Genomic DNA, 23,464 nt, shown 5'->3' on the forward strand with positions numbered 1-23,464 from the left:
AACACATGTGCCTTTAATAATTAGCCATGGCACTGGCTGGCTTGTTCAAAGCAATACAATATGTGAAAATAACAGGACAAAGTAACCTGTTGCTGATTGCTATGCAGACCTACTGAAATGTTTTCTGAAGAAATAGCACATTTGTAATTAGGCTTACAGACACATTCTCTCGCTGATCAATGATCTGGTATGAAATGATATTACAGACACATTCTCTCGCTGATCAATGATCTGGTATGAAATGATATTACAGACACATTCTCTCGCTGATCAATGATCTGGTATGTGTGCGTGTTATAGGGAAAATAGTTTACCACTTTTATAGATATTGCGCTTGAATCAAATAAACAATATTCATAACATAGCCTTTGGTACGTCGATTTATAAAATAAGCTGACAAGCTGTCTAACAATGCATTGTTTCAATTTAAGCAGCCTCGAAATTCATTATACAAAGCATGCTTTTCAATTCCTGGTTTAACAGTAGCTTCTAACCACTTTTATATAACATTTTGATTTCAAATCGATATTGCATTAATATTAATTTGATATAAAATTTTCTATCAAAATTATATAAAGTTAATATTAATTTGATAGTGCTTGATAACATTTTGATATCAATTTTAATATCAAAAGGGGAGGGAAAGTGGGAGTGTCATGGGGAGGGGAAAGGGGCGTGGTACCTGTCAAATTAAGTTTGATGAAAAGAGTTTCTCTATCTACTAAGGAGCAGTGCCAGGATCTGTGAGTGGGATAACAATTTGTAGCTAACTGCAGTGGGAGAGTTGGAATGATCTGCAGTAGCCGCTGTGATCAGAGAGTTATAGGGGTCTGGATCGTCAGGCATTGATAAGGTCACATACAGAGGTAGCCAGGAGTCAGAGCGCTCTGATTCAAGGCAGAGAGCACAATAATCTGGCAGTTTGTACAACTAATGTCAAATCTATAAACCCAGAGGATGCAAGTAATTGGCTACAAACAAGTGGGCATTATGCCAATCTGAACATGCTCCAAGAAAATGCCAAGTCTTTATTAAGAGGGCAGAGATGAATAGCTGCCCCTGAGGCTGTCCAGGCAGAGGAACTGCTTCCAATTCCACAGGACCAAAAAGCACGTCCTGTGCAGTCTGTTTGCACCTTAAGGGCTATATTTACTAAGGTGCTGGTTTTTAGTAGTGGAGTTATTGTCCATAGCCACCAATCAGATTCTACTTTTCAATTATCTAGTGCCTTCTAGAACAGACGTGGCCAAAAGGTCGATTGCAATCTACCCGTAGCTTACAAGGTATCTGCCGGTAGATCGCAACTAGAGATGTGCGGGTTCCACTAGCGCACGCAGGGGGGGTTTCCGAGTACCCAGAAACCCCCCCTGACCAACCAAATCTTTTTTTTTATAGACGGAGACAGTCTTGTCTCCGTCTCGGGCTGTAACCCCGGTGGCCGTACAGAGGGGGAAATGCTCTGTGGGAGTTCTCTGGAGAGAGGTCTGCCCGGCAGCTGCTGCAATGTGTATTTGCCGGGCGCCCGCTGTGGTGTATATCAGCGGTGCACCCGGCTGTCCTGACTACTGTGAAGGTTGATGCTAGATCCCCTTTCCATAGGTACATCTACGGAAGGGGATCTATCCACAACCCTTCTGCGAGCTCCGCCTCCCCCAACTCCAGCTTGGCGCACTGGCTTTAAGGAGAGTCATGACGTCTCTCCAGAGAACTCCCACAGTGCTGACGAGGGATGGAGGAGCTGTTGGGCGCGGCACGGGAAGGCGGCAAGTCACTGAGAGGCTCAAACCCTGAAGAGTCAGGTCAGTTCACTCTTGTTACTAGTGTTGCCCCGGGTAGGTGGTATGTGTGTTGTATGTGTGTGTGTGATGTATGTATGTGTGTGTGTGACATTGAAGTCCTGGAGGGGGAAGGGTGTTTGGGATGTATGTGTGTGAGACATAGGGAAAAGGGAGGATCAGTACGGCCACCCGAGCAGCAGCCTGGCAACTAGGGTGTGTGTAAGTCTGCTATGTGCATGTATGCAAGCATGTTGTGTGTGTATGTTATGTGTGCATGGTTGCTGCGTGTGTCACACACACACACACACACACATATATATATATATATATATATATATATATATATTGGAAACTCCCCCCTAAAAATCCTGCGTTTGCCCCTGGGTTCAGTTTTTAATCGGCTTTACTCAGATATGTTCGGATCTCAAAAATGGCATCTTATTGGCTATCGGCTATCACGTGTTTTGGATAGCCAATAAAATAAATCCGAACTTGCCATAATTTTGGCGAAAAGAACTGAGTAAAACCGGGCCTGCACATCTCTAATCGCAACCAACTGAAGTAAAATAAACCTGAAACGGCTTCTGGAGCCCCAGAAGCCCTGCTCCCAGTAGTGCAACACGCAGGTGACGTCATGACATCACTCACATGCTGTAAGATGAAAGCCGCTGCTGCCGTCTGCCTGCCTGGCTCCACATCCCCAGACTGATAGCGGCTGAGGTGCCAAAGCCGCTCCCGAAGGTGGTGTGTGGGGCGTGATTGTGTTATATGTGCGGTAAAGGGGCTGCAGTGTGACGTTGCCAGGACAGAGACTCCTCCTGCTGCTCAGATTTAACTTTAATTAGCAGCATTTTTAAGGTGAAATATCTCTCAGAACAAGAATCAACATTCAGCACACAATGGTGGGAATCTGTCATTTTCCTCCCAGATTTCCATCAAATGTATCGTTGTCTATACTGTACTGTATATGTAACTTGCGGCACATTGGCAGTGCCGTGGTACTGTACCTTATAATGGGTATCGGAGTGGTCACGGGGGACCGGTTGGGATTTTTTGTGTCAGATCTGATTCCTAAATCCACTGAAGATATAAGTTGCCAATATTCAACATAATAATTGTTGTAGACCCAGCAGCAGCTCCCTTCCCTGTTGAGACATAAAGTTGAGTTCTCTTTGCATCCAAAACTGAATACATCTTTAAATATATTTTTCCCTGAGTAAGTGTAAGTCAGCCTTACAGCAGAGCATTGCGCACCTGCCCCAGCTTTGTTTTAATGACAAATAGCTGCAATGACACGTTTTCCTTTTTCTCAGCAGAGATATTTTTTAAAAAACGTAATAATTGTCAATTTATTTTTTTAACTGAAAGCCCAAGTCTTAGCCTTCAGTTCCGCTGAGCATAGGAGAACTGGCTACACACATGCGCATATTCCCTTAGACTGGACCAGTAGCTCAGCTGTCCTGGCAATATTTATGGATACAGTAGATTGCAGTGATAGGAGGTTTTCTATCATTGCGATAGGTTTATTGCGAAGACATAAAATGAACCTTATTGCTGAATATCAGTAAATAGGTCCCCTACTAACAGAACCGGAGAAGGTAAAAATGAAACTATGATCCTAGTGCCAAACTATTGATATTTACTCATTATTTTAATATTTAATTGAAAAATAGAAACTCAATAGTAAAATCATGTTAAATGAGTTTCTACCTTTGGGCAAATTTTAGTTTACTGGGTTCCATAAAACCACCTGCAAAAGGGGCCACTGTTGGACTCCTGGGTCAAGTACCAGCAATCCACCCTGGGTAGTGAGCAGGATTGATCAAGGGAACGACCCGTGTAACTCTGCTGTGTGAATGGGTGACCTGGATCCCATTAACACCCTATGGAGAGCTAGCTCACCGGCGCTTGGAGACGGTGTTATCCAATGCACAGGGCAGAGTGCAGTAAAATAATCAGGAACTCTGTATGCTCAATCCAATTAGGGGCAAGTTTGCAAAAGAGAGATTGTTTCATGAAACTCACAAACATCGCACATATGCGCACCCTCTAGACAGGCGAGATCCAATTAGAAATGCCAATTTGCGGTAGTCGCCTCAAGCATGAATGATTTTTCTACAAAATGCGACCTGGAGAAGTGCATGAAAAAGTGGGAAACCATGCTGGACTCCAGAAAAGTATCAACTTTGGCCCTCATTCAGAGCCGTACGCTCTGAGCAGAGCGCACGCTCTGAATGAGGGCCGCCCTCCATGAAAATGGAGCGTCCTCCTGGACGCTCGTATAGCTGTGGGTCACCACCCACAGGCTATACGAGCGTGCAGTTTGATGGCCGCGATGGTCTTGACCATCGCGACCATCGAAACTGCGAGCCGGAGCCTGCGGTTGAGGTTTTCAACCGCAAGCTCCGGAGTGATTTTGGCTCTATCAGAGCCAAAATCACTCCCACTGACATCACTAGTGATGTCAGTGGGCCGGCTTCTGACGGGAGGCGTTCCCGTGGGAACGCCCCCGTCAGGGAGGCACGCCCCCGGCACGCCCACCAAAGGGGGCGTGCTGTCAATCAACATCGACAGCACGCCCCCTTTGATCAGACACAACGAGCGAAGGACTTTCCTTCGCTCATCGCGTCTGGCGCATGCGCACGACGGAGCTCCCTCCGTCGTGCGCATGCTCAGTGCAGAACATCGACCCACTTGCGAGCGGACAGCCGCTCGCGAGTGGGTCTGAATCAGGCCCTTTGTTAGCAGAAGCATACTTCTTCTGTTAGTGGGAAAGTACTTTTTTAAACGGTGTCAAATGGCTGGATTGTGCAACTAAAAAAAATGATTAAATTAAAAACATTTTTCATTTAATCACAAAGAGGTTAAAATAAATATGCAAAAAAAAAAATGGTGATTTTGTGGTAATTTGAGGCCACTTTAAATATTTTAAAAAAAAATGTAAGCAAATGATAAAAAGCCATTATTTAAAAAAAAAATAATTACATTTGGGGTGTCGAAACTAAGGATAATGTTGATTTTAGGGTATTTTGAGGCCATCTTTTTTAACACCCAAAAATTAGTCATTATTGGGCCATTTAAGCTAATGAAAAACCCCTTTGGATGTCCAAGGGGATCTGCACTGTGGGCCTCATTCAGACCCGCTCGCAAGTGGGTCAATGTTGAGGCCCTGCGCATGCGCATGCCGGAGCTGGCTACGGCGTGCGCATGTGCGAGACCCGGCCAGCAACTGGCGCTCCGTCGCTATGGGTTTTGCACCAAAGGGGGCGAGCTGTCGATGGTGATTGACAGCTCGCCCCATTTGGGAGGCGGGCAGGGGGGGGTGGCTCGCCAAACGGAGGCGTTCCCGAAGGAAAGCCTGCCGTTTGGGGGCGGCCCCACTGACATCATGAGTGATGTCAGTTGTGAGCTTCCGGCTCTATTAGAGCCGAAATCTCACTGGGGCTTGCGGTAGATGAGACCCTACCACAAGGGTCTCGTCGCAAACCCCGATGGTCACAATGGTCTTGACCATCTAGACCATCAACCTGGCCGCTCGCTAAAGCTGTGGGTGGTCACCCACAGCTTAGCGAGCGGCCAGGAGGCAGTCTTTAAAAAAAAAAAAAAGAGACGCCCTGATTCAGAGCGAGCCAGTGTCCCAACATTTTTACCTTAAAATAAAAAAATCCATTCCTTTTCACACCCGCACAAAAAAAAAGTGATTTTCCTCTGAAAACAATTTGCGAGTTTGGAATTGGTTTGCAAGTGCAATTTGGGTGAAAGTTCCCCATGAGAACAGCTCACATGAGCTAACTTACACCTAATTGGATTGACCCCCAAGACTCTAGTGAAAGTTAGAGAAGTTGTCATAAAAAATTAGTTATTCATGTAAGACAGAAAGAAATAAAATGTAAGACAAGTTGCAAAAGGGCATATGGAAACGTATAAAGTTTATCTAAAGGAGAAAGTTTCCTTAAATGAAGCTGATTGCTGATTGCAGAGATCTTACCCAAGCTTGAAGGGTTTGTCATTGTGTACTCTTCTCGTGATGCGACCTTCATACTGGTACCAGGAGTTGGGAAAGGATGTACTGTTATCCACAGCTTCAATGCTATGATCAGTATCGTATCCGCAATCCCCAGAAAAACAGTACCAGTAAAAATAATTACCATATCCATTACTAAAAGATGCCTTATATTTGAAGTCAACCTGAAAGACATTAAGTTCACATTAAGTTCACAATAACAATTTACAAAATATTTCTGATAAATATCCATAGTAATATTTTTTTAATTACAACTAAGATCTTTGGCAACAAAATAGCATAGTTTGTTTAATACATTGGTTCCCAAACTGTGTGCCACAGCTTCCTGTGGGAGAGAGGTTGGCAGCGCAGAGTAGCAGAGTAGAGTGGGCAAATGGAGAGGGGCAAATGGAGAGACATGGAGAGGGACAAAGGAAGAGACATGGACAGGGGCAAAGGGAGAAACATGGAGGGGTAACATGGAGGGGGCACATGGAGAGACAATATGGACAGGGGGAAAGGGAGAGACATGGAGGTGGGCAAAGGGAGAAACATGGTGGGGTAACATGGAGGGGGCACATGGAGAGACAATATGGACAGGGGCAAAGGGAGAGACATGGAGGTGGGCAAAGGGAGAGACATGGAGAAGGGCAAATGGAAAGATAGGAGGGGGGCAAAGGGAGAGACATGAAGAGGGGCAAAGTGATAGACATGGACAGGGGCAAATGGACAGACATAGAGAGGTACAAATGGAGAGACATAGAGATGGGCAAAGGGAGAGACATGGAGGGGGCACATGGAGAGACATAACATGGACAGGAGCAAAGGGAGAGACATGGAGATGGGCAAAGGGAGAGACATGGAGAAGATCAAATGGAGAGCTATGAGAGGGGGCAAATGGAGAGACATGGAGAGGGCAAATGGAGAGACATGGAGATGGGCAAAGGGAGAGACATGGAAAAGGGCAAAGGGAGCGACATGGAGGGGGCAAAGGGAGAGAAATGAGTGGCCAAAGGGAGAGAGACGGAAAGAGACAAAGGGAGCAACATGGAGAGAGGAAAATGGAGAGATATGGAGGGGGTAAAGGGAGAGAAATGGAGAGGGCAAAGGGAGAGACATGGTGGGGGCAAAGGAAGAGACATGGTGGGGGCAATATTGAGGGGGCATATGGAGAGACATAAAGGTGGCAAAGAGAGAGACATGAGTGGGCAACAGGAGAGTCATGAAGTAGGCAAAGTGAGAGACATGGAGGGGGCAAAGGGAGAGACACGGAGGGGGCAATGGGAGAGAAATGAATGGCCAAAGGGAGAGAGATGTAGGGGCCAAAGGGAGAGATGTATGGGCCAAAAGGAGAGACAAAGGGGGCAATGGGAGATAGACGTAGAGGGCAATGGGAGAGAGACGGAGGGGGCAATGGGTAAGAATAGCAGTTTTTCTCTTTCTTTTTTAAATACTCATTACATTATTTTAATCCTAACTACTTACAAAACAGGACTGCTCAGTAATTATTTTGTCCTACGGGTGCCGTGAAAAAATGATGGAGACCCAATGGGTGCTGAGAACATTTGGGAATCACTGGTTTAATACAAAAGTTATATCTACCCCCCTAGCCCCTCTCTCCCACCAAAATAAATAAATACATTTCTGGGAAGATGGTACAAGCACATTAAAAAAAAAAAAAAAAAAAAAAAGAAGCTTGCAGCATGAAAAGAATAATTTATTACAGCAATAGAATTTTGTTTTTCCATGTGTCTCTCTTTCAACGCTGCAACAAATATCATGGGGGCAGGAAGGGTTTGCTAGCTATAATGTTTTGCAGGGGTAATTGTATATTGTACTGCCCTCATGCCTGAACATAGCACAAGTAAAATATTCTAAGAACAAAGTATTTGTAATGGTTTAACTAATATTTATTTTAAAAAAAGAGAAACCTCTATGCCCCGATTTCACTCTGGACACGCTGATTTTTGTACGCTGGTTTTGAACAAAAAGTATGGCAAATAACTGCACTTACTTTCCCGGACTCTTGGGATGAGCTCATTGAATCAATCTCTAGATCCTGCAACACATTTTACATCTGCTCCATCTGTAGTCCAACCTGGTTTTACCAAGGTGCGAAGTAACTTATTTTTTTTACTTTGCGCCCAAATCAGAATCATTTCCATAATATTTATGTTTCTGTTGGGATTTTCGTTTTTTTTTTTACATTTTGACTAGTGGTGTAAGTTCATCTCAGACGCCCAGAGGCAAGTTATAATTTTGTGCTACCCCCGCACCCCCCCAACTCCCCCGGGCACAGCCGCTGACACTGTAACGTAGCATTTTGCACGCAGATACGCCCGCAGTTTCACACAGAATATAGGCATGCCAGGGGGGAGTGAGACAGAGTTGTGGGTGAGGGGAGCGCCGTACGTGTCACGCCGACAAAGGAAGCTGCTGAGGAGCATTTACACTAATGAGTAGGGACTGACTATAGAGGGAGGCGGCAGCTGATGGTCTGACATGGAGCTCTCCACAAGTGTATGGTGGCTTCTCAGGTACCAGGAAGAGGTGCCATGTATTGGGCATAGTATTACTGTTAGGTCACGCTAAAAATATGTCAGGGAATGTTGGGATATGTAATTCATACAGAAGCTGGATTGCCACAGTTTGTTTACCTATGATCTAGGCCACAGGTTCTCAAACTTGGTCCTCAGGACCCCAAACAGTGCATGTTTTCCAGGTCTCCTCACAGAATTGCAAGTGAGATAACTAGCTCCACCTGTGGATCTTTTAAAATGTCAGTGACTAATGAGTACACCTGTGCACCTGCTGGGTGACCTGGAAAATGTGCACTGTGTGGGGTCCTGAGGACCGAGTTTGAGAACCACTGATCTAGGCCACAGGTTCTCAAACTCGGTCCTCAGGACTTCAACAGTGCATGTTTTCCATGTCTCCTCACAGAATCAATATTGAAATAATTATCACCACCTGTGGATCTTTTAAAATGTGTCAGTGAGTAATGAGTACACCTGTGCACCTGCTGCGTGACCTGGAAAACATGACCTGTGTGGGGTCCTGAGGACCGAGTTTGAGAACCACTGATCTAGACTGTGATGAGCACGGGAAATATATGTGCTGTTTTCTATTCATGCCTACAGCTAATTGTAGGATTTATTTGCGGTCATTATCTAACCAACATTCGGAATGTGAGTATGTGTTATGTGGGACATACTCTGTGTATGCTGTGTGGGATATGATCAGGCTGTACAGTCCCCCAATGTAATATGAACTTGTGTGTATGCAGCTTGAGAGTCACCATTTATAGTGTGGGCAGAGGCATCGTAGGTAGTTAAGACAGAATTAGGATTTCATCAGCAACAAATAAACATTGGTTACTGGCCTGACATCTTACCGTCCATCCATCAAGGTGTTTCTCTCTTGCTCGGAAAGATATGGTTCCACCCTGCATGTGGGACCCTGATACACCTGTAAATGCAAAAACGCACAGAATTAACACCAGAGCTCCCTCCATCTCTGCGTCGCTTCTACCCTGAGCCAGGAGTCATAAATGCCGACCTTATATATTTGAAGCATCATTGTAGGGCGTAAAGCTTGTAACCTTTGTGTTGGAAAAGAAATCCCAACAATAAACTAAAAGGGCAATTTTTATCTGGCATATACACAGAAGATTGATGAGCTCCATATACACTTCAACTTCAGCAATCCTGTTACTAAATGAGGAAGTTATTATAGTTTATATATGATTTTACAGCTAGAGTAAATGTTTCATAGGTAAGTATCCTTAGGACAATGTTTGATACAGTAAAACAATTTTTTTTTTTCGTCCTCACTCTACATGAGAGAAGACTGAATGGGCCCACAGAATTCAGACACTATCCTTCAAGGTTATTTATGCAAAAAAAAACTTCATTTATAATACATGGAGGTTAAATACAGAGTGGCCAGGGGTGTATCTATAATGGGTGCAGGGTGTGCGGTGCACACGGGCCCATGGGTCCAGGAGGTCCCACACCGCACACCATGCACCCATATAGTTTTATACGTACCTGTCCGAAGTCAAAAGAGTGCTGCTCTACAGTGCCGGCCCGGCCCGGCACTGCAGAGCAGCAAAAATCACTGGGTGGGGTGCTGGTGTGTCACTGTTGTCCTCTCAATCAAGGGGCTCTGGGTCTGATTCAGACCCGGTCACAAGCACTGAGCACTTGCAACCGGGTCGATGGTGGCCCAGAGCGCATGCGCACGACGGAGCCGGCTTCGTCGTGAGCATGCGCGAGACCCGAATAGCGACTGGCAAACCATCGCTCCGGGTCTCGCGCCAAAGTGGGCGTGCTGTCGATGTTGAGTGACAGCATGTCCCCTTTGGTGGGCGGGGGGGGTGGCTGCCCAAACGGAGGCGTTCCCATGAGAACGCCTACCGTTTGGGGCCGGCCCCACTGACATCACAAGTGATGTCAGTGGAGAGATTCCGGCTCTGTCAGAGCCGAAATATCTCTGGGGCTTGCGGCAATGAGACCCTACCACAAGAGTCTCATCGCAAGCCTGATGGTCGCGATGGTCTCGACCATCGCGACCATCTTCCTGGCCACTCGCTATAGCTGTGGGTGGTCACCCACAGCTATGCGAGCGGCCAGGAGGCCGTTCTAAAAAAAAAAAGACCGGCCCTGATTCACAGCGAGCACTCTGTCAGAGCGTCTGGCTCTGAATCAGGGCCACTGTTCTTCTCTGTTGTTCAAGAGTGCAGTGTTGTCTGGCTGGGGCTGCAGTACATAAAGTGGGGGTGCTGGCGTGTTGTCCAGTGGCAAGGAAAGGCTAAGGTCTTGTCCTTTATTTATGACTGGTGGTTCTGCCTCGTATGATGATTTAAGCGAACATGCTGACATAGAAATCAAGGATGCTTCTGTGGAAGTGCACCAGGATGAGGAGGATATTTGTGTAACTGACGCTAATAAGGATGTTGATGATGAGGATGTTGATGAGGATGTTGTTTGTGTAAATCAGGCACCAGTGGAAGAAACAGTTGTTGCCCATGATAAGGAAAAGCCCATTGTCATGTCTGGGCATAAGACAAAAAAATCCACTTATGTGTGGAATTATTTCTACCCAACAACTGTCAAGCCATCTGTACCCTTTGTAAAGCCAGAGTAACTAGAGGTAGGGAGGGACCTTAAACCTCCTCCTTGTTACATCATCTGCAGCGCATCCATCCAAAATGTTTTTGTAAAATTCAGACACGTTGGCTAAAAAAGTAACAACAAGCAATCCAGTGTCAGCTAGCTCCCTTCTCTCTGCTAGGTCCAAGCACCTGCCATCTTCACCACCAACACCTTCATCAACAATATCCTCAATCATGAAGCAGTTTGTTTGGGCCCCCAGAAGACTAGCTACCAATGGGCTGCTGAATGATCTCTATATGCATAATCTAGCTTTACAGAGGCAAGATGTTGTTACCATCATCATCTGATTCCTCACCCTCATCAGTGTCTACATCCTCTTTCTTCACAAAATATTAATTTGTCCCTGCTGGAATTCACCATTACAGGTGCCTTTGTAATTTTTGGACATAATTGGTGGTAAAGGTCTTCCTCGTGGAATTTGTAGTTCACTTTGATGAACATCATCTTTTCCACATTTTGAGGAAATAGCCTCCTACGCTGGTTGCTGACAAGGTTCCCGCTGTGCTGAAAACTCTTTCAGAGTGCACACTGGAGGGTGGGCAGTTCAAGTAAAGCAAAACCAGTTTGTGCAAGGGCCTCCAAATTGCCTTCTTTTACTGCTCGTAGTCAAACAGACTGTCTGACGTACCTATTTGGATGCTATCATTAAAAATAGTCCACAACCATTCTTTGAATGGTGACTGTATCAGATGGAGTCACGGTAGAGGTCTCATTAATTTAATTGTAGCCAATTCTTTTAGACCCGACCAGATGTTAAAACTTGTTGTGTTGACTCATCTGCATTACCAGTGGAACTTTTGGGAAAGTTTAGTATTTCCTTGGCAGCCGCACTTGCTGAAGAATCTGAAGGTGGAGCCATTGCTGCATCATGTGCTACTTTAGCTGACAATTTGCTTACCAACAGGTCTTTGCATCTTTTCAGATCTGTGTCTGTTGGGAAGAAAGACACAACATATGACTTAAACCTAGAATCCAGCATGGTCGCCAAAATTTATTGATCCGATTGGAAGATCCTGACAACCCTTGGATCTGGGTGAAGCGTAGAAAGGACTTGTCCAATGAACTTTGCAGAATTGCTTAGTTTCAGCTCCTCCTTCAGTTTCTCAAGTTGCTTTTCCAACAGTTTAATTAGTGGAATTACCTGACTCAAGCTGGCAGTATCTGAACTCACTTCACAGGTGACTACTTCGAAGGGTTTCATCACTTCGCACAACCCGGAAAGTATTTTCTACTGAGCTTGAGTAAGGTGCATTCCCCCTCCTCATCTTATGTCATAGTTCGCTGTGAAACTTTGGATGGCTTTTTGCTGTTCCTCCATCTGCTGAAGCATAAAAAGGGAGGAGTTCCACCTTGTAACTACCGCTTGCTTTAGCTGGTGGCAGGGCAAATTCAACATTTATTGCAGGTGCTGTAATCTTCTACATGCGCCTGCTGAATGGCAAAAATGTCCAGAATTTTTGGGGCCACAGAGAGCATCTCCTGCACAGCCCTGTCATTTAAAAAAAAAATTTGCACCACCAAGTTCATTGCATGAGAAAAACATAGGACGTGTTGGAATTCACCCAGCTTTAATGCTCTCACAATATTGGTGGCGTTGTCAGAAATCACAAATACTGAGGAGAGTCCGAGCAGGCTAAGCCATTTTGCAATGACTTTCCTGAGTTTTTCTAAGGTTATCAGTGGTATGCTTCTTAGTGAAACTGATGACACACAGAGTAGCCTGCTCCTGAATGAGCTGCTGTTTCTTATATGCTGAGGTTGGTGCCACTGAAGGCAATACACCCACCCAGTGGGCAGTGACAGTCATGTAATCTTGTGTTTGCTCTGTTCCACTTGTCCACATACCTGTGGTTAAGTGGACAGTGGGTACAACGGCATATTGGAGGACACTAAGTTTTTTTAACGTCCCCGTACAGTCTGGGTATTGCTTTTCTAGTGAAGTGGAATCTAGATGAGATTTGGCAGCTGGGATACAGGACCTCAATTAACTGTTTAAAACCCACTGCACTATTGGCAGATATTGGACGCACATCTAATACCAGCATAGATGTTATAGTGTCAGTGATCTGCTGTGCAACTGGGTGACTGCTCCCCCTTGCAAAGGATTATTTAACAGTCAATTGATTTTTTTTAAGTACTACTAGTAGTCTTCCTGGTCTTCTTCTGAGATGAAGATTCACTCCTAGAAGCAGCAGCAGGCATAGTGCTCAAGGATTCTTCTGGCGCAAGGACTGATGTGAATGATTTAAATATTTTTTGTAAATGCCTCCCCTTCTCCCTCCCTCATAAATTTGCTTCAGAATAAAAAAAAAATTAAATTTACTACTAATAAAACCTTTCTTTCACTGCCTTCAACTACTTCACATACTCCAACTCCCTCGGGCCTCTGACTTAGTTCTTGATTAATGAAAACATTCTTGGTTTTTAAACTTCCTATGGGGTCATATAGTTTATTAAACTGCCATCCTGTCTACCACTGCAGTGCCGCGCACTGCTGTTGCTTAGCTTAGTCAACCAGCTAGCTCGATGCAACCTTTTGGCCTAAACTGGATGAAGTAGAAATATAGGGAGGTATTGCGCACTGGATTCTAGAAGGAATTGTTACAGGTGAGCTGCACTATTGGGACGGGTGTCTGCCCTCCTAATTAGACTGCAAATGTTTGATCTATGATTATAGATCACTATAATGCGCTCAAAACCTGTGACTGAATAGTCTGTGTCAATTATAGATATGTGAATTAATAATATTGATAATCAATAAGTTATTGAAGAATTTTATTGGGTAAAAGTAAATAGCTTTAAATCTCAGGGATGGTAGTTCCTGGGCTGAATATGACAGTCAATCTTTTGGACATATGCCGTCTAATGGCAATGTTCAGTCTCTGAAAGCAAAGATAGAAAGTTTGATAAAACAAGAAAAAATTCCAAAATCAATCACTCTGGATCTGTGGAAGCAATATTGCTCCAGTGGTGGAGCAGGAACTGGAGACCTTTCAGTGTATAGTCAGTATTGTAGTGTAACTGGATGTTGGTGCGGCGTCCTGCACTTGTGATTAAGTAGTAATCGGGGCTGTTGATGGATAATACACAGCTGGCGGTTCTCAGTGTGATCTTCCCGGGGTAAGTAGTACGGACCTTCTACCAAGTGTCTGGAGGTGTGTTGCCAAACCTCACCGTAGCCGCAGATTGCTTCCGCAGCTCACCCGGCGATATCAGGTGGTCTGTGGTGCGTCCCGCCGGTCCACGGTTAGGTATGCAGCAAGAGGGGGAGAGACGGCTGTGGTACTGAAACCAGGCACCGTCTCCCCTACTACGCTGTGGACTCACCTCCCAGGGACTCAGCAGAGTCCGCTCTTCCCCTTGCCGGCGTGTTGCAGTCGCGTCCTCCTCTTCTCCAGTATCTCTCGGCAGAGTCAGCTGCTGGAAATGATGTCTGTTCAGTGCTGTCTGCTCACGTGTGATGTCCTTCTGGTGTCCAGTTCCTTGCTTCCTTGTTTCTTTCACGGTGATGTGGCCAACGCGTTTTGACCCACGTGGGGTCTTCCTCTGGGCGGGATTGGTGGTGTGTCTGAGTTCTCGGTTTGTTTAAGTACACAACTTCCGGATACGCCTCGCTTTCTAATTGGTTGGCAGGAGGTCAGTCTTAGGTGTTCCTGGATTAGTTCTACTGCCAATTTGCATATGTTAGCAGCGTCTCCCATTCAGCCTTGATCTCTTTAATTATAGTGAATTAATAAATCATTACATAAAGTGCCAAATCCTGCACATGTGAATTTTACTTTATAAGCCAGTATCTGGTTAGCTTTGTATTGTTTATACTGATGATGTAGCGTGTATCCTTATTATTATGGCACTTATAATATGGTTATAATCCGCTAATGGATACTCTCTATAATGGACCTGGGGGGCTGTGTTTATTATAAGGAGCAAAAAATAGAAATGAGAACCCAAACATAACTAAAAGGATTTAAATAAACAGAAATAAAACTGGAAACATCAGGGCTATTGGTGTGCAACATTATTAATGGTGATATATAATCAGAATTTGAATGGAACTCAATTAGGTGGACAACAATGTTAGTGTTGATAGATAGTCAGAATTTCAGATGGATATCACTTAGACATTATTTGTTCTAAGGCAATGTGTACCTAATAAGCGAAATTAGACCCACCTTACAGTTCCTGAATATAAGGTTCTTTATCATGTTAACAACAGATTAGAGGTGAATTGGTTATTGTCCCTGTGTATTTGGATACAAATAGTGACTATAATTGGTCGCATAAAAGATGATTACATGTTTGTACTGACTTATTTAGTCACATACGATGGACTTGATTTCATTATCTAGATTGAGTCCCTTCGGGTATAGGGTACCCATTTGAATCATGGTTTTGAGTTCCTCTTTGTTGATATGTTTAATAAAATCCCCACCCCGCCAGTTCTGCCTAACTAGCCTTAATGCACAGAATTCCAGACTTGCTGGGTCTGACTGATGAAATATTTTAAAATGTGCTGAGAGGGGGTGGTTGTCGTTACCCTTTGTTATATTGTAAAGGTGTTCCTGTAGTCTTGTTTTTAGCGGACGGATAGTTCTTCCGATGTACTGTTTCTTGCATGAACATTGTAATAAATATATAACCCCTTTACTGTTGCATGTTATACTGTCCCTAATTTTCCATGTTGTATTATTGCTTGTTGATCTCACAATTAATTTTGGTTTGGTACTTCTTTGTTTGGTTACGGTACATGCCTTGCATTTTCCACAATAGAAAAAACCTCTCGATCCCCCTAATTGTTTTAGATGCCACGTCTTTGTCAGTGTGTTTCCTGTGGAGTTGGTGTTCTTAGGTGGTAAAATATCTGGTCAAATATCTACAACCATATGTCAAAATTCAGAAATCTCACCTTAAAGATACTACAAGTATTCTCAATAAACTCAGGACTGTGGACTGGAATGAAAACTTATGGTTAGCAACAAGTGATGTCACTTCATTGTACTCTGTAATTAGACACAATCAAGGTGTGGACAGTATCAAGTATTTTCTTAAAAATGACCCAAATATGAATCCAACACAAGCCGATTTTATCCTTAAGAGCATAGCATTCATCTTATCACACAATTACCTGTGGTTTGGGGATAGATTTTATCTACAGACTATGGGCACGGCAATGGGGACGAGGTTTGCGCCAAGTTACGCCAACCTTTTCATGAGTCACTGGGAGGACCAATATATTTGGTCAAGAAGTGACCTTGGCGCAAACCTCGTCCTCTGGGCCCGCTACATCGATGATGTGATCTTCATTTGGCAAGGGAATGAAGAGTCACTTATATCATTTACCCAATACATTAATACCAACAACCACAACTTACAATTCACAACTAATTACAGTAAAAATAAAATTGAATTCTTAGACTTGAACATCTTTGTAGACAATAATGATATTCACACTAGCACACATCATAAAAAAGTTGATGTCAATAGCTTTATCTTAGCCACAAGTAACCATAATCCCATCTGGCTAGACAGTATACCGACAAGACAATTCAAAAGACTTAGGTGGAATTGCTCCAGACGAGAAGATTTCACAGTACAAAGTGAACAACTTAAATCACAACTCATAGAGAAGAGATATGACAAAAATAAAGTAGAATCAGCCTTCCAGACAGTATTGGAGAGTGACAGAGATCCTCTCCTAACATATAAATCAAAACTTGATACAAACGGAGACAAAGATATTTATTTTATCACTGAGTATAGCAACCAAGCTAAGCACATTAAAAAGCTAGTACTCAAACATTGGCCTATCCTATTAGGCGATGAGATTTTAAGCAAAGCCCTGCCACTTAAACCCAAAGTAATATTCCGTAAATCCTCTGACATTAAGATGGAGATTACCAATAACCATATACCACCTAAGAACACCAACTCCACAGGAAACACACTGACAAAGACTTGGCATCTAAAACAATTAGGGGGATCGAGAGGTTTTTTCTATTGTGGAAAATGCAAGGCATGTACCGTAACCAAACAAAGAAGTACCAAACCAAAATTAATTGTGAGATCAACAAGCAATAATACAACGTGGAAAATTAGGGACAGTATAACATGCAACAGTAAAGGGGTTATATATTTATTACAATGTTCATGCAAGAAACAGTACATCGGAAGAACTATCCGTCCGCTAAAAACAAGACTACAGGAACACCTTTACAATATAACAAAGGGTAACGACAACCACCCCCTCTCAGCACATTTTAAAATATTTCATCAGTCAGACCCAGCAAGTCTGGAATTCTGTGCATTAAGGCTAGTTAGGCAGAACTGGCGGGGTGGGGATTTTATTAAACATATCAACAAAGAGGAACTCAAAACCATGATTCAAATGGGTACCCTATACCCGAAGGGACTCAATCTAGATAATGAAATCAAGTCCATCGTATGTGACTAAATAAGTCAGTACAAACATGTAATCATCTTTTATGCGACCAATTATAGTCACTATTTGTATCCAAATACACAGGGACAATAACCAATTCAACTCTAATCTGTTGTTAACATGATAAAGAACCTTATATTCAGGAACTGTAAGGTGGGTCTAATTTCGCTTATTAGGTACACATTGCCTTAGAACAAATAATGTCTAAGTGATATCCATCTGAAATTCTGACTATCTATCAACACTAACATTGTTGTCCACCTAATTGAGGTCCATTCAAATTCTGATTATATATCACCATTAATAATGTTGCACACCAATAGCCCTGATGTTTCCAGTTTTATTTCTGTTTATTTAAATCCTTTTAGTTATGTTTGGGTTCTCATTTCTATTTTTTGCTCCTTATAATAAACACAGCCCCCCAGGTCCATTATAGAGAGTATCCATTAGCGGATTATAACCATATTATAAGTGCCATAATAATAAGGATACACGCTACATCATCAGTATAAACAATACAAAGCTAACCAGATACTGGCTTATAAAGTAGAATTCACATGTGCAGGATTTGGCACTTTATGTAATGATTTATTAATTCACTATAATTAAAGAGATCAAGGCTGAATGGGAGACGCTGCTAACATATGCAAATTGGCAGTAGAACTAATCCAGGAACACCTAAGACTGACCTCCTGCCAACCAATTAGAAAGCGAGGCGTATCCGGAAGTTGTGTACTTAAACAAACCGAGAACTAAGACACACCACCAATCCCGCCCAGAGGAAGACCCCACGTGGGTCGAAACGCGTTGGCCACATCACCGTGAAAGAAACAAGGAAGCAAGGAACTGGACACCAGAAGGACATCACACGTGAGAAGACAGCGCTGAACAGACATCATTTCCAGCAGCTGACTCTGCCGAGAGATACTGGAGAAGAGGAGGACGCGGCTGCAACACGCCGGCAAGGGGAAGAGCGGACTCTGCTGAGTCCCTGGGAGGTGAGTCCACAGCGTAGTAGGGGAGACGGTGCCTGGTTTCAGTACCACAGCCGTCTCTCCCCCTCTTGCTGCATACCTAACCGTGGACCGGCGGGACGCACCACAGACCACCTGATATCGCCGGGTGAGCTGCGGAAGCAATCTGCGGCTACGGTGAGGTTTGGCAACACACCTCCAGACACTTGGTAGAAGGTCCGTACTACTTACCCCGGGAAGATCACACTGAGAACCGCCAGCTGTGTATTATCCATCAACAGCCCCGATTACTACTTAATCACAAGTGCGGGACGCCGCACCAACATCCAATTACACTACAATACTGACTATACACTGAAAGGTCTCCAGTTCCTGCTCCACCACTGGAGCAATATTGCTTCCACAGATCCAGAGTGATTGATTTTGGAATTTTTTCTTGTTTTATCAAACTTTCTATCTTTGCTTTCAGAGACTGAACATTGCCATTAGACGGCATATGTCCAAAAGATTGACTGTCATATTCAGCCCAGGAACTACCATCCCTGAGATTTAAAGCTATTTACTTTTACCCAATAAAATTCTTCAATAACTTATTGATTATCAATATTATTAATTCACATATCTATAATTGACAGACTATTCAGTCACAGGTTTTGAGCGCATTATAGTGATCTATAATCATAGATCAAACATTTGCAGTCTAAACTGGATGAAATCAATATTGTGAGCTGTGAGGTGGTCAAAACTGACTGGAAATAAATGTTATTGAGGTTAATATTACTGTAGGAACAAAAACAGGCCCAAATTGTGATTTCAGAAAAAAATACAGATCCAAAACTAAAACCAAAACCAAAGGTGGTTTTGTAAAACCAAATCCAGATCCAAAACCTTGAATGAGATACAGATCCAAAACCAAAACATGGGGGTACTTTAGATGCACGTGCATGCACTTTATTGAAAGTGAGTTTGGTATGTTTGAATCTCTAGAACACACCTTGGAGGAAATTCTTTCTTACCATGCTCAGGAATGTAGTTGGTTCCTATTAGCAGGGATGGGGAACCTCGGGCCCGGGGGCCGTATAAGGCCCATAGAATCTTTTGGGCTGGCCCTCTGAGCTTTATTCTGATAGCCTCTTCTGGCTAGCATAGTGCCTAGAACAGTACCCTGCAGCCAGAATTTATGCAGCAGTGCCGCCTGGAGCATTCCTAGGACGTTTCAGATGGTCACACCGCTGCCCTTACAGATCCCCGGAGCATCCTCAGGATGCACCGGGCATTGCTGTAAACACTGGTGATTGTGGCCCACCCTGTGTGACGTCACATAGTGCCATTGAATCTTTCTCTCTCTCTCTCGCTGCAACGCTGCAGAAATCACCGGGAAAATGGCCACCGCACCCATTTCCCCATCGATTCGTGCATGTGCAGTAGAGATGTCCTGGGAACATGACGCGGGTGCCATGTTCCAGGAGACCTACTTCAGTGCTGGAGAGGTGCGGGCCCGATCGGAGCCTGCACAGGCCCCCTCCTCTCTTAAAGCACCTCTGCTCCCTACTATTAAAAGAAAGTAACTTGTGATGGGAAGTGGCCATTTTGGAAAAGTACTGATCAGACAGAATTATTTCCAAAGATTTAAAGATCAAGAAAATCCTTACTTTTCAGGATGTGAGTGAAGATTTTAAAAACGAATGGAACAATATTTTAAGTAAGCGTTCATTCGCTTTGATTAACTTGATGCTTTAAGAAAGGAGAGACAAATTAAAAAGGATTAATGAAAAAATTGTCATCCTACAGACATTAGTACAACCACTCGAGTTAATGCTTAAAAAAACAGAAAAAATTAAAGCGTGACTATGATCTTTATAAGAATGGAGATATTGTACCACCGAGAATAAAAAACAAAAGAAAAATAAAAGGAAGATCAATAAACAGGCATCTGAAAAAAATGAGAAAGATATAGAACTTGGAGACATCTTAAAATCTTTAGGGCATAGAGAGGACAATTTAAAAGGTATAAAAACAGTACATCATGAAAGATACCAGAGTTTTAAAGCTGATGATCATTTCCATAAAGAATGGTCAACCACCCCAATGAATTTAGGGCACAGATCGCTATTATGAAGTCCCGATTGCAGTGAAGTTTTCCCGCACGCATACTGCGATGTATATGCATTCGCAGTATGCAACAATCTGCCGTCTGCGTGCGTATTAGCAGCTGTGATCCGTGCTGAATCAGGCCCGTAGACATCAAAGAAATCACAGGAGTGAGTGGTTTCAACCAAAAAGAACATATATTGTAGGAACAAGAATCAAATGAGTGGTTTTGACAACAGACACCCATTCGCCTGTCTAATAAATTTAACATTTTAGGAGAAAACTCCTTTGTACAATATAGTCACCTTTTTTAGGGAAACATTTCAACTACAGACAATACTAAAGATATTAAACTCTGTTATAAATCTTTTTTTAAAAAAAGGGAAAGCACCTGGCCCAGATTGCCTGGGAGGAGAATACTTGCAAATCCTGGCCACACAGTAAATTCTCTTATGGAGGGCAATCCATCTCTATTAGGTTTTAATGACGCTAGGATTGTAGTATTTCCAAAACCAGGCAAGGACCCGACACTTGTCCAATCTATTTTGCCCGATATCTTTACTGAATCAGGACCTGAAGTTGTTCACCAAATTAATTGCATAACGCTTGAAACTAATACCCCTTTCAGACATGCTGAGAATCCCGGGAATTTGGCCTGCCTCAGCCAAATTCCCAGGTTGCCGTGTATGTCTGAAAGGTACCTACCCGGGAACACCTTCCCGGATAGCTGCCCCTTCAATCGACCAGGGAATTTCCCGGGACTTAAGTCCCAGGAAATTACCCTGCTTATGTCTGAATGGTGCTACCCGGCACCAAGCAGCTTTTACATTGAGTTGGCAGCGCAGAGCATCCTATAGGATGCTCAGCTCTGCTGCTTTGAGTTGGCAGCGCGGACGTTCAGCGCTGCTGCTTTCAGTTGGCAGCGCAGAGCGTCCTATAGGATGCTCAGCGCTGCCGCTCACTACCCGCCCGCACTCCCGCTGGACCACCACTACTGCCCCTATTACCCGGGCATAGCATCGGGTGATGGAGTAAGATGCTGCCCCGCTGGGGGTTCTGCCTGCCCCGGCCACTGTAGAGGGGACGGCTGGGTGGGACGCTGCTGCTGCCGCAAATATGGTGGATGCTGTACATTATGATGACCGGCTGGGTGACGGCTCTTTGTGCACCCTTACCCGGCCTGTCCGGCCCTGGCACCTCGGCCGCTGCTTTGGTGCCCGTGATCAGTGCCAGGCAGGAGCCTTGTGTCCAGGGGCAGCCCAGCCAGAGGCCTGGGGATGGGGGCGAGATGCCAGGGCACCCATGGGAGGTAGTTTGGGGACATGTTGGGAAGTGTTTTATGTGATGTGCATTCCCACATACACAGCATGCCAGTCACAGGGGGCACATAGTTGTGTGTTACCAGGGCCTGGCACCACTCACATCAGCTCCACCTCATCTTTGTGTCCAGCAGTTGCCATGTAATCTGAAAAACCCTGCTCTTGTCTGAAAGGGGTCTACCTGGGAATTTCCCGGGTAGACGTTGCAGTGTGAAAGGGGGGTCTCTACCAAATACCCGGATTTTGCACAGGATAAATTCCCGGGCCTGAGCAGGAAATTTCCCGGGTCGTATGTCTGAAAGGGGTATAATTCTCCCCCGTATATATTAAACCTTGCCCAGAATGTGTTATTAAGGTAGGACCTCAATCCATAATATACAATTACTTGTAGGTATTATGCTTCACTCTCATAGCTCGTCTAATAGTGATGCTATCATAGTCAGCTGTGATGCAGATAAGGCTTTCGACCGAGTTTCCTGGAACCATATTTTATGAATGCTTCACATTCAACAATTTGGCCCTGAATTAATTTATCTTTTTCAAATGCTGTATTGTAACATTCTGCTTTTCTGACTATTAATAGTTTTAATACACCCCCTTTAGGCTATACTGGGGTACACGTCAAGGTTTCTCAGTTTTCCCGCTATAATTTAATCTTGCACTAGACCCATTGATTAGAACATTTGTATAGAGATACTAATTGGAAAGGGATTCAAGTCAGATCATTGAACATAAAAGCATCAGCCTTCGCTGATGATCTTCTACTGTATTTTAGTGAACCTAGACTAGCGATGCCCTCTCTTTTAGACACTCAAAGATTTTAATTCAATATCGGGGTTCCTTGTTAACTGTAATAAAACAGAAGCATTAGCTCTTCGTACCGAGGCTAAGGAGGGATGGGGTTCCTTTCTTTACTGTTCACTGGGCCCAAGATTATTTAACTTATTTAGGATTGAGAATACCTTCCCCACCCACAGATTTGTATTTCGCCAATATACCGTATTTTATTAACCAAATGTTGGCCAATTTTCTTAAATGTAAACACCTCCCTATCTCCTTCCTATCTCCTACCTAGGGCGTTGCCATCTGTTTAAAATGGTATCCTTTCCTCCGCTACCCTTTTCTGCTGTATAAATGTGATCAAAAAGTCATCAACATTGCGCTAACAAAATTGATATGGGTCAATAAGTGCCCTCGTATATCTTTATTTAAACTGCAACAACCACTGGTCTTGGGAGATATTAACTTACCTTGCATCCAATTCTACGCCCTGGCAGCAAATTATAGATACACTTTGGATTGGATAGGTGGAGGCGATACCTTTGTTTATAAGACAATAGATCAAGCTTTCTGCCCGCAGATTGGTCTGGTAAATCTATTGCATTTTTCTTCTGGCTGCATACCCTCTGATTTGTTTGATAACTCTCTCCTTATTACCCCATGTATCGCTTTGGCACACTCTTAGGAAGAGGATGGGTTTAAGTTTTACTCATTCCTTATTCCGCCTGTTGGTTTCTAATATTGGTTTTCAAAATGGTGAGGCTAGTGAGAATACTCGGTCTTGGCATTTCCAGGGTATTCAAGGCCTGATTCAGCAACAAATGCATAAGGAGAGAACGCACGCACCCGTCCTCTGCGAGAATATGCTAATCAATGCATATGTACAGAGACTGCAGCACAAGT

At 43.8% G+C, this 23,464-nt stretch overlaps 1 protein-coding gene across 1 annotated transcript in view; it reads right to left on the reverse strand.

Moving 5' to 3' along the window:
- Positions 1-9,232, reverse strand: part of LOC148504688 (uncharacterized) — an 87,738-nt gene extending 78,506 nt beyond the window's left edge. Inside the window, exons 1-3 of the mRNA XM_088448618.1 lie at positions 9,176-9,232; positions 5,767-5,966; positions 2,786-2,923 (exon numbers count right to left, since the gene is read on the reverse strand). Coding sequence (XP_088304744.1) covers positions 2,786-2,923; positions 5,767-5,966; positions 9,176-9,232 — 395 coding nt within the window. The remainder of the gene's footprint in view (positions 1-2,785; positions 2,924-5,766; positions 5,967-9,175) is intronic.
- Between the last annotated feature and the right edge of the window lie 14,232 nt (positions 9,233-23,464).

The sequence above is a fragment of the Taudactylus pleione genome, unplaced genomic scaffold (assembly GCF_031769625.1).
Source record: "Taudactylus pleione unplaced genomic scaffold, aTauple2 ptg000462l, whole genome shotgun sequence".
In the NCBI taxonomy this organism is placed as follows: Eukaryota; Metazoa; Chordata; class Amphibia; order Anura; family Myobatrachidae; genus Taudactylus; species Taudactylus pleione.